General features: G+C 40.0%; 1 protein-coding gene across 1 annotated transcript in view; it reads right to left on the bottom strand.

The window, feature by feature from the left end:
* Positions 1-12,544, bottom strand: part of LOC126162393 (adenosine deaminase-like) — a 173,585-nt gene that overhangs the window by 13,055 nt on the left and 147,986 nt on the right. Inside the window, exon 7 of the mRNA XM_049918871.1 lies at positions 10,852-11,021. Coding sequence (XP_049774828.1) covers positions 10,852-11,021 — 170 coding nt within the window. The remainder of the gene's footprint in view (positions 1-10,851; positions 11,022-12,544) is intronic.

Here is a 12,544-nt window from a genome sequence, read left to right as displayed (position 1 = left end):
CATTTATTTGGCTTTTCAACTGCCTGAAGTATGTGATATTAGATGTCTGAATGTTTTAAAGCCAGAAAATCTGAAAACAGAAACATGAAGGTTCATTTTAGATATAGTAGGTGTCAGTGACATGAAATGAAAAGAAAATGAAGTTTCTAATCAGGCAAATATTAGGTATTATCAAAGAATCAGAAAAAAATTATACTAGGTGTAGGATCCACTATGAATAGAAAGGTAAAGCAAAGGCTGAGGTACTGTGAACAGTTTAGTGATAAGATTATTCTTGTCAGAATCAACTGCAGACCAACACCAACAATAATAGTTCAGATATAGACTTGACATCAAAAACTTAAGCTGTAGATGAAGAGGTGGAGAGAGTATATTTTGGCACTGAATGCGTAACTAAGTATGTAAAGGAAGACAAAAATATGCTAATCACCGGGGATTAGAACACCACAGTAGGAGAGGAAATCAAGAACCGAGTTGTTTATTTTTATTCATTTTATTTATTTAGTTTTTAGTTGATCCTTCGTGCAACTGTTTTGATAGTATGTAGAACATGTCTATTACAGTAATAACCATATGTAAATGGTTAACAAACCTTACAATCTATGTCATATGCAAACAGATACATGAAAATTGAGGTTCATGTGCTCCAATAATAGCACAGATAATAGTAGTAATAATGTTCACATGAACAAATTGTAAAGCTTACATTCAAATTCATATGAAAATTATTCTGTCAACAAGTGATACATCAGTGATACATAGTAAGTTTACATAGTAATGCTTAAAACTAAACACATGAAGTATTACACATTGTCAAAACATTTCTGCAAAGAATAGAAAAAGGTGTCTACAAGGTAAAGCTTTAGCTGTCTTTTGAATTTAGTCACATTCACAATGACTGATTTGACATGAACTGGAAGTTTATAATACACTTTTACGCTTGAATGATGCATTCCTTTCTGTACCATGTAGAGATTTTTTTATGTTTGTGAAAATCATGTTATCTTCTATCATGAACATTATATGCAGTATTTATTTTTTCAATTGTATGATTCTTGTTCACAAAGCAAATTAGAGAAAAAATGTATTGGCGTGGCAGAGTGATGATGCCCAGTTGTTTAAATAAATTTCTATGAGAGCATCTAGGGCACAATTTACTCATAATTCTGATGACCCTCTTCTGTGCAATTATGACCCTCTTCTGTTCAATTATGACCCTCTTCTGTGCAATAAAGACTTTGTTCGCTTGTGGCTGGTTTCTCCAGAATATAACACCATATGTTGTAAGTGAATGGAAATATCGCAGGTAAACAGCTTTGATTGATCCAAGTAACAAACGGATGCAACAGAGCAAATGGCAAATTATGCAAAACTGAACCTTTTACACAGGTCGATGATTTGAATTGAACAGTTTAGGTTGTTATTAATATGTAATACCAAGAGTTTGGAAGACTCAACTCCCAATATTTCTTTATCGCCACCTTTTATTTCAATGTTTTCTGGTTTTATGTTTAGTGTGTTAAAATGAGTGAAATGAGTTTTGTAATATTGAGGTGTAATATTGAGGGACAGACTATTTGAAGGGAACCAATCTAGGAAGGTTCAGGAACGGGATTAAGATGCACTGATGACATTGCTATAAAAAAAAAAAAAGAGAAGGTATAAGCTATAGGGAAAGGTGTATAATAAACAATATGTATGAGATCCAGTAGGAAACAACAAGAATGGAGAACGATGAGAGAAGAGCTCAGACTAGAAATGGGGGTAAAGTAGGGTTAATTGGGAACCATTTAGTAGAAAAAGTAAAGGAAATCTACTATAATGGGAGCAAAGTAATGCAACAGGCAAAGAAAGAAGAATAATTGAAGTAGTCAAGCAAAGGAAAGGAGGGCGTTCCTCACGAAAAGAATCTACTGATGTCAAGCATAGGCTTCAATTTGAGAAAGAAATTTGTGATAATGTACATCTGGAGAACAACATTGTATGGGAGTGAACCATGGATTGCAGGAAAAATGGAAATGAGGAAAATCAAAGCAGTTGGATTGTGGTGTTACAGATGGATGTTGAAAATTAGGTGGACTGATAAGAAATGAAGAGGAGAATTTGTGGGAACCAATAACTACAAGTAGGGACAGGATGATAGGATGTATATTAAGACATCAGTAATGGCTTCCATGGTGCTAGAGGCAGCTGTAGAAGAAAAAAAACTGTATGGTAATGCATGAATTGGATAATATACAACAAATAACTGAGGACTCAGAGATGACTCAGAGACTGAGGACTCAGAGATGAAGAGGTTGGCACAAGAGCCATGGTAGGCCACATCAAACCATACAGACGAACAGAGACAAAAATGCCTTACTTCACTTCTTCTCTTGATATACACTAATGTTTGATGAATAGCAACACTGAGAAATATATGAGTAACTTAAACAAATTTTATCCTCAATGCAAGTCTCCAAACCATCAATTTTTGTAGCTAGGGAACTGTAATTAACAAACTGAGGAACAGGAATGGGAAGTACCTTAGGTTCAAAAATTTCCCAAGTGTAACAGCTGCCATTCAAATTTCCTCAATATTTAATAAGAGTTGGGATAGAATTTTGTGCTGAATAACATTCCAAATCACCACACTTGGTGCTTCCCTTGAATAAAAGTCTGCAGTGCGTGACTTTAATGCAGTAGAGGGTGATACTCATAATGGGGAACCCCCCACCCATTTGCATATTCTTCCATTATATTCTATCTAAATCAGTGTGTTATGTATGCTATATTATGAAAGGGGAAGTTGCCACTCACCATATAGCAGAGATGCTGAGTCACAGATAGGCACAACAAAAAGATTGTCACGAATGAACCTTTTGGCCTATAAGGCCTTCATCACAAATCAATGACAGACACACACACAAACACACACACACACACACACACACACACACACAAATGCAACTCACACGCATGACTGCAGTCTCAGGAAACTATAGCCACACTATGAGCAGCAGCACCAGTGCATGATGGGAGTGGCGACTCGGTGAGGGTAAGGAAGAGGCTGGGATAGGGAGGGATATTAGGGTAGGGGTGGTGGACAGTGCAGTGCTGCTGGGGAGCACACAGGGATGAGGTGGTGGAGGGTAGGCAGCTATGTACAGTCGGGAGGTTAGACGTTGGCAGGGGAGAGGTGGGGAAGGAGTTGGGATAGTGGAAAATGATAGAAGTAAAAAGACTGGGTGCAATGGAGGAATGGGAATAGGGAGGCTGGATGGGTGAGGGCAATGACTAATGAAGGTTGAGACCAGGAATGTTATGGGAACATAGGATACACTGCAGGGAAAGTTCCCACCTGTGCAGTTCATAAAATCTGATGTTGATGGGAATGATCCATATGGCACATGCTATGAAGCAGTCACTCAGATGAAGGATGTCATGTTTGGCTGTGAGCTCAGCAGTGGGGTGGTCCACTTGTTTCTTGGCCACAGTTGGTTGGTGGCCATTCATGTGGACAGACAGCTTGTTGATTGTCATGCCCACAAAGAATGCAGCAGAGTGATTGCAGCTTAGCTTGTAGATCACATGACTGGTTTCATAGGTAACCCTGCCTTTGATGGGATAGGTGATGTTTGTGTCCGGACTGGAGTAGATGGTGGTGGGAGGATGTATGGGACAGGTCTTCCATCTGGATCTATTACAGGAGTATGAGCCATGAGATGAGGGGCTCGGAGCAGGGGTTGTGTAGGGATGGAGAAGTATATTGGGGATGTTCGATGGATGGGGAATACCACTGCAGGAGGGGTGGGCAGGATAGTGGGCAGGATATTTCTCATGTCGGAATATGAGGAGAGGTAGTTGAAAACCTGGCGGAGAATGTAATTTAGTACTGGGTGGTACTGAGTTACAAGGGGAATGCTCCTCTGTGGCCGGACGGTGTAACTCCCACCACCTCCCAAAGTTCCACATGCAATTTGCACGATTCTACATGAAAATGTGGCTGAACTAAGTTGTTTTACGAGTTTCAAAATGTGTGTTTTCCGATTTAAATTCACATCAGTCTGGGTACGTAAGAACTTTGAAGTTTCCGGTCATGTTATTATTCACCATGTTTTACACCTACCATTGGTGTAGTGACCCTAGATGTGCAGAACTGAATATGTCGTGTCTTTTTAAAATTGAGGATGAGACCATTCACAGAAAACCAGTCAGTGATACTTTAAAGAACTTTGTTTACCATTTCTTCTGTATCTGTACATATGCTTGGGCTTATTACAATGCTAGTGTCATGTGCAAAAAGAACTAATTCTGCTTGTTGTATACTAGTTGGAAGATCGTTTACAAATATGAGGGACAATTGTGTACCTAAAATTGAGCCTTGGGGAACCCCATATGTGAATTATCCCCACTCAGAATCATGTCCCCAAACTATATTGGTTGAATTACTAAATACAACTTTCTGCAGTCTTTTGGTTAGATATGACATTATCCACCGGTTGACTATACCATTAATCCCATTAAAATTCAATTTATATAGGAGAATACTGTGAGAACAGAGTCAAATGCCTTAGATAGATTGCAGAAAATACTAACCAGTGCTATTTTATTATTTAACGCTTGTAAAATCTGGTGAGTGAACTTGTAAATGGCATTCTCAGCTGAGTAGCACTTCTCAATCCAAACTGTAATTTGCTGAGGGTACTGTTGTTGCTCAGGTGAGATACTGGTATAGAATACATCACCTTGTCAAAAATATTGGAAAATTATGTCAGCAGTGAAACACATAAATAGTTAATGACATCTCTCTCTCTCGTATCACCTTTCTTAAAGAGGTGTTTAAGAGTGATGTATTTCAGTCTCTGTGGAAAATTGCCTTGAGTTACTGAACCATTACATATTTTGGATAAGACTGGGCTTGTTATATGGGAAACAAAACTTGAGCACTCTATTGGAAACACCATCAGAACCACATGAGCATTTTATTTATTTACTGATTTATTTTTGGAGAAATTTTCTGAATTTCAGCAGCATATAAAACCAATGGTTACTCTGTGACTATGATGAGTATTATATACAGTATATAAATATTATATTCAAGTATATATTATATTATATATAAGTATTATATACAGTATATAAGCACCACCAGTCCCCTGACACAATAAGCTCTGGGCATGCTTCAGCAACCATCGTAAAAACCTCTATAAAAAAACCTCTGTCTCAAGGTTTGCTGCACACTGGTGAGATGCATGGCTGTTGAGTTGGAACAGTCTTAGCAGGCAATCTCTGGTGAACCTGCCGCACCTCAGTTGTATAAGGCTTACTTAGGCACATGGAGCTCTGTCTAGGTGAACTTTTATTTCCTTAGCTGCTCGTGGGACTGAGGTGCAACCCTCGAAATTATCTCCTTCTCCTTCCAGTGGAAAGGGTGCATCGCTGGGTAGTACTAACACCCAACCAAATAAGAAGGCTCGTGTGGCCAGTCGTCCTGAATCAAGAGTAAATTCTGAATGTTTTGGGTCTAGTAAAACAACACATTCTAGCAGTCAGAATGTGTTTTTAATAATAAAAAGGAAAGAGGGCAACTTTGCGAAAGTTCTGCCTTTCTGTATTCAAAATAGGTTGCTGGCAGTTCTAAAATCAGTTAAACGATTGTGTAATGGGGTGCTGTTGGTGGAACATCTAGTTGCCAACAAGTTAAGGACCTACACAAAGCTCAATGTCTCACAGAATATGCCATCAAAACTGAGCTGCACACAACTTTGAATTACAGCAAAGGTGTTGTGGTGTGCATACCCAAGGAGAAACTAAAAGGTAATTGGGCTCCAAAAAGGTATAGTCGACATGCAAAATATCACAAAGAGGATGGATGGGTTTTTTATAAAGTCTGACTCCTTTATCCTGGCATTTAATAGAATGAAACTTCCTGAGGATGTTAAGGCAGATTTTCTTTGTCTAAGCATATGGTCTGATGTCTCTATCCCCATATGCTGTTCCAAAGGCCATCACTTTGGGTATACTGTTCTTGGGTGTCATGGTGAAGTCACTTGTGGCAAATGTTGTAACACCATCTATGAAGCAGTCACTTGTATATCTCACCAGTGTGGGAACTGCGAGCTCACACCATCTGGAGTGTGGACTCCAGCATCTTGAAGAAGGCAATAAGACTATGAAGCACATCCCATATAATGAGGCCAAAAAGATGTATAAAGCCATGCTGCCCCAGTGTTCCCCATCTCCTTCGCTTCAGTTCTTGAAAATCCAGTGCGGAAAGCCGATGTTGCAACACAAATGGAAGTTGCTAGTGTCAGCACTAGTATTTGCATTTGTCCCTGTATTTTTGTTGCTGCAATCATTTCAAAGCCTGTCCCTCCCTCCAAGAACTTCAGAAAAAGCTGTGGTTGCTGACATTGTGGCTCTCCCTGCCCCTCCAAAGATTCAGTCTGGGACACAGTCCAGTGCAGCTGTGGTTGTGGTTGTGGCTATGGAGCCTACATAGGGCAAAACATCCATCACTGCTGGAATCAGGAAATGAACAGTCAGAAGACGTCAACGTCTTCATTTCTGACATCTCTCTCAAGTCTTTTTTTGAGGCTATGGACTCTGATGTTGGCCTGGGGCAATCATCTCATCCAAAAGGCCAAGCCACCCACTGTGTGTTCCCTTGCACAGCAGAAAGTCAGGATGAAAGTGCTACCCCCATGATAGATGGCTCCCATCCTACAGTCAAACATTAAAAATGAACTCAGGACATATGTGGAGGAACTGAAACTACTAGTACAGGAATACCCCCCATGCTTGTCCTCACAGGAAATGCATTTTGAAGTGTCCGATGCTCCTGTCCTATGGGACTACACACCCTATTGTAAAGATGACCTAACTGGGGAAAGGGCCAATGGAGGGGTCACTTTGTTTGTCAATAATGCACACCAGACCTCTGTTCTCCCCTAGCTATTGACCTGCAAGTGGCTACAGCTGCAGTTCATGTCTGTCAGAGGATCACATTTATTCACTATATTTACCTCCATGTGATGTGATTCACTCTGAGGTTCTAACAGGTCTTAAAGAACAACTCCCCTGACTATTTCTCCTACTGGGAGACTTCAGTGCTTACTATATATTGTGGGTTTGATCTCTACTTGCCAGGGTTTGGAGAACCTCATGACGTCTCATGAGCTGTGCGTTTTCACCATAGGCACTCCCCCTGATTTCTGTGCTGCTACAGAGTTGTTCTCAGCCATCAGCCTTTCTTTCTTCTCTCCAGCCCTCACAGACTATGTTCAGTCAGAAATTATTCATTCTAGTGATCACTTCCCACTCCACATTCATCTCCTGGATGGAACATTGCCTATACAGAAGTCACTCGAATGGATGGTCAGAAGGTCTAACTGGACACTGTTCAGCTAGCTCACTGCATTTGAACACAGTGATAGCATCCATGAATGTGTGGAAAACATCATACGAGTGATCCACCATGCTGCTGACTTATGTCCTCAAGTCATCTTAGGAGGCAACCTGTTCCTTGGTGGACCAGTGAGTGCTGCTCAGTTACCTGGAACAGGGAGGTGGCTCTTCAACGGTTTAAGAACCACCCAACAGCAGACAACCTCATTGAAAATGCTCCAAGACATCATTCAGACAATTGCAGAGTATTTTGCAGCAACTTCTGCCAAAGCCAGCAGGATCTGGCATTTCACCACTACTGTGAGAGTGCAGAGGGGGGCAAGTTAGACTTCAAATAGCACAATTTTGAGTGTTACAACTGCCCTTCTCCATGTGGGAGCTGGAATTGGCAATGTCTGAGATTCATAGCACTTCACCTAGTCACTACCAAATCCAGAACTGCATGCTTTGACATTTGCCAGCAATGTCAATGGAAATCCTCCAAAAATGTTTTAATCTTATATGGCAGAAAGGCACCTTTTCCAACTAATGGAGAGAGGCAATTCTGATACCTCTTCTCAAATCATAAAAGGACCATACATGTCCCAGTAGTTACTAGAGCATCACCTTAATGAGCTATGTAGAAAAGACCCTGGAGTGAAAGGTTAACTGTCATTTGGTCAGGCTGTTAGAGATCAGGCAGCTTCTCAGTTGCTCTCTGAATAGATTTGGAGATTTTGCTCCACTTTCAATGACCTGACCCTACTAGAGGTAGCTATTCAGCAAGCTTTCCTACATAAACATCACTGTCTAAGTATATTCTCCAATATCAGTAAGGCATACGATGTTACTTGGAAGCACATTATTCTCGTGCAACTACATCTATGGAGCTATTGTGACCACCTCCACATCTTATGAGGTCTTTCCAACTTACAGTGCAGAGGTTAGAGGAATGTGCTGCAAAAACAGGTTGTGCGCTGAAAGGATGGGTTTTCAGTTTTCTGCAGAAAAGTGTATGTTTTTTTTTTTTTTTTTTTTCATTTTAATCATTATCATCATATTTTTAATTCGCCTGAGCTGCATATGAGGGATAGTATTCTACATTTTAAAGACTCGGTGAAGTTTCTGGGCCTCATTTTTTACTCCAAACTGTCATGGTTACCACACCTGTGAGACCTGAAAGCCAGAACCCAGAAGGTACTGAATATCTTTAAGTGCCTTAGCCACATATCGTGGGGAGCAGGCAGGGCTCATCTGCTCCAGTTTTATAGGGCTCTTGTGCATTCGCGACTAGACTATGGATGCCCAGCTTAAGGATCAGCAAGGCCTTCTTATCTGAAAATCATTGATGCTGTCCACCATGAGGGGATTAGGCTGGCCATGGGTGCTCACAGGACCAGCCACATACCCATCTCTGTGCTGAGATTGGTCAACTGCCATTTACAATCTGATGGCAACTCCTCATGGAGTGTCAGGAATGTAAGTTGCTTGCAGCTCCAAAGTCACCAGCATACGATAATGTTATTCATTCACTTCTGGGATGCCTTTTCTCCAGTTGTCCATGAGAAACAGGGCCATTTGGGATCTGCGTGCGGCATGTGCTGGAGTTACTTGGTGTGGAGTAAGTACAACCCCAAATAATGCGTTTTATCGATCTGCTGCCCTTGTTACTGCAGAGGCCCACAGTAACCTTAGATATAGTGTAGCACAGGAGACTCCTGCTTCTGTCTTCAATATGATGTTTTGTGACATTTTAAATGAGCACCATGACGATGTAGCAGTCTTTATGGATGGGTCTAACAGGGGCCCTCTGTTGGTTTCTCTGATGTTTTCCCAGATCTTGTCCTCCAGGTCCGACTACCTCAAGACTTTACTGTAGTCTTTGATGCAGCATTAAATGTGATCTTGCAGGCACTGGAGCATATGAAACATTCTTCAATTGCTAATTTCCTTGTCTGTTCCAATTCTCTGAGTGCCCTATGCTCTCCACAATGCTTGCACCCAGCAGATAAGGTAGTCCAGAATATCTAGGATGCCTTCTTCTGACTACAACAACTGGGGAAGATGGTGGCTTTCTGCCGAGTACCAGGACATATGGGTATTGCAGGGGGAACGAAAGTGCGCATCTGGCAGCCAATGAGGTGTGTCATGATCCTCAGTTATTTCCTTGCTGTTGAGGTATGGAGTCTTGTGTCACTGGGAGGATGAGTGCCTGGAAGTGACAGACAGCAAGCTCCATCTAGTAAAGCCATCTATGAGGCCGTGGCATACCTCCTCCCAGCCATGTTGATCAGGCAACACCTTTGTATAGGCCACAGCCCTATGACACATAACTTCTTGCTTTGGTGAGAAGACAAATCATGTGTGGTGTTTGTAACGTACAGATTACTGTACACCATATTTTATTAGACTGCATTTGATTTTCTGAACAGAAGGCAGCAGTAGGTTCGCCAATAAATCTGCCCTCACTTTAAGTAACATTCAAATGAATGTGGTGAGAGTTTTAAGGTTCTATGATTTGTCAAACTTGTTTCCTAAAATTTTAGGCCCATGTTCTTAATGTGTTAACAGGGAGCCTGACTCACCCAATTGTTTTGTAAGTTGTCAGCCAGTCACATTTCCCTGTGCCTTTCTTTTAGCTCTTCCGTGGTTTTATGTCTGCAAAGCATCTTTTACACTTTGTCCACTGTCTTAAGGTGTGTGACATAATTGATAGTGTGAATGAATGCAATTGATGTGGGAGTGAGAGAATCCTTGTTATTTTGTATGCTTTCTCTTTACTGTATAACAACAATTTTAGTCATTTTCTCCACATTTGTTTCTTTTAATATGCATAAGGGTGATGATAACCTTAGAGTTGAGTGCTCATAAGCTCCAAACACACAGAGCACTTAAACATATGTGTGCTGCAGATCAGTTATATGAAATCAAATTTACCATGTCCTTTATTTATTTTTACGTATTTGAAGTGTTCAGTTTAGAATGAAAATTGTGATCAATGTAAAAATAAGTGCCACAATAGAGTGCATTGAAAGACATTAGTCAAATACTATTGAAACATTTAAATAACTAGGGCTCATATGGTATATAGCAGTGGTGTTTATACCCCTCTCCAACCATTCAGCTTTGCATTTTCCATGGTCTTCTTAAATCATAAGGATGAATGTCGGGACAGTTCCTTTGAATATGATAGGGCCAACTGCAGTCCCAATTCAAAACTGTGCTCCATGTCTTATGATCTTGTCACTGACAAGATATGATACTCTAACTTTTCTTCATTTCATAAAGCACACATTAGCACAACTAATAAGCATCATATAATGAAGAATCTGCAGTAACTATGAAAACAAATTTGCATCTCTATAAGAACTACAACAACAGAACACATAAAGAGCTTTAGAATATAATTCAAGCTTAAGTTCACCCCAAATAAGTAAGTGTAGAGAGAAAAGAGAAGTAATGAACTTATTAAATCAGTGTTACCTGACAATTGGATGCTTCCTTGTACCTAATGGGACAGCTCCAGTTAGATAACTTGACCAAGGGCAAGTTTCAAAATGTATTTTTTTCTCTTTACAGCTGCTGTAAATTGCTTCACTTTCAACCACCCGATAACCATGTCCTACACGCTCTGTGTGATATACTTCCACTGCCTAAAATATAAGTAAGTCCACATGAAACAACTAGGAATTAATTATTCATGAAACAAATAAATTGGGACTTTTCATTTTATGTATTTTCAAAATACTTTTAACTCTCTCCCTTAATGACTATGAATCTTGTCATGAAGATAAAATAGTTATGTTATATGTGTATACATTTATAGAAAAAATGGACAATAACCAACCACAAATAAGTGTCTTAACCAAAAATTTTACATTTACAGCAAATTAATGAACTGCGTAATAATGCAGTTTCTAACAGCAAATATTGTTTCAAAGTGTATAGCTTGATTCATTACACAATCCAGAAATTTCTGTTTCATCAAAGGATCTATAGAAAATGAATAAATGAACATATGGCCCCCTTAATGAAAGATTTCACATGATGAATGCTACAGATTTACACACTGCAAACACATAGACAGAAAATCAAACAGCAAACAATGGAAAAACAGCTAATAACCACATATTTCTCACTAACAAGGGGAAGGTCTCCTACATGGGCAATCAACTTGGCTTATATATGGGAGGTTCAAATGGTTCAAATGGCTCTGAGCACTATGGGACTCAACTGCTGTGGTCATAAGTCCCCTAGAACTTAGAACTACTTAAACCTAACTAACCTAAGGACAGCACACAACACCCAGCCATCACGAGGCAGAGAAAATCCCTGACCCCGCCGGGAATCGAACCCGGGAACCCGGGCGTGGGAAGCGAGAACGCTACCGCACGACCACGAGATGCGGGCATATATATGGGAGGTCACTTGTGGACAAGCTAAAATGACAGACTCTAAGAAAGTCTGGCTCAAAACTACATCATTTCTGAGAAAACCACTCCTACAAAGTTCATGGTGAGCAATGGATTAAAAATCGATGGGATTGCTAGATAGTAGAAAATTGATGATTTTTCATCATCATATATGGGGTCCACAAGATCATATTTTCCCATAAATCAAGGAAAGATTCCGAAACAACTGCAGCTTATCTATCCATAACTGCAGCTTATCTATAAATACAGTAAATGCTGTTCAACAGGAGTGCTGCTGGCATAGCGACCAAGGAATCTGGCTGTGGAGCAAAGAACCTCTGCTTGATTCTCAAATGCATACTGCAGTTTTGTCGTTTGTTTTTTTTCCACATCAAAATTTTAGGAATAGGGTTGTTAATAAGGTAAGTAAATTGATAAAGAATAACAAGATGGTAAGCAAATAAATTTCTCATACAATCTGTATACAAATGAAAAAAGCTGCAGAATGCATTTGGGAATCAAACACAGGTTATCTGCTCCCTAGCCAGATCCTTTGGTCGCTACACCTGTGGCACTTTCATTTAACAGCTCTTTTATCTCTTGGGTACATACGCAACAATTTCCATAGTTCATTTCTTCAATTTCTAGGAAACTATGTGTTTGTGGTACCCACATATGATGAAAAATGCTAAATTTTCAATAACCCATCAATCCTGTCAATTTTGAGATGACTGCACATCATGAACTTTAGGGGTAACTTTTTC

The sequence above is a fragment of the Schistocerca cancellata genome, chromosome 2 (assembly GCF_023864275.1).
Source record: "Schistocerca cancellata isolate TAMUIC-IGC-003103 chromosome 2, iqSchCanc2.1, whole genome shotgun sequence".
NCBI classification, from domain to species: Eukaryota; Metazoa; Arthropoda; class Insecta; order Orthoptera; family Acrididae; genus Schistocerca; species Schistocerca cancellata.
Note: the sequence above shows the minus strand (reverse complement) of the source record. Positions and strands in the feature narration are given on the sequence as shown.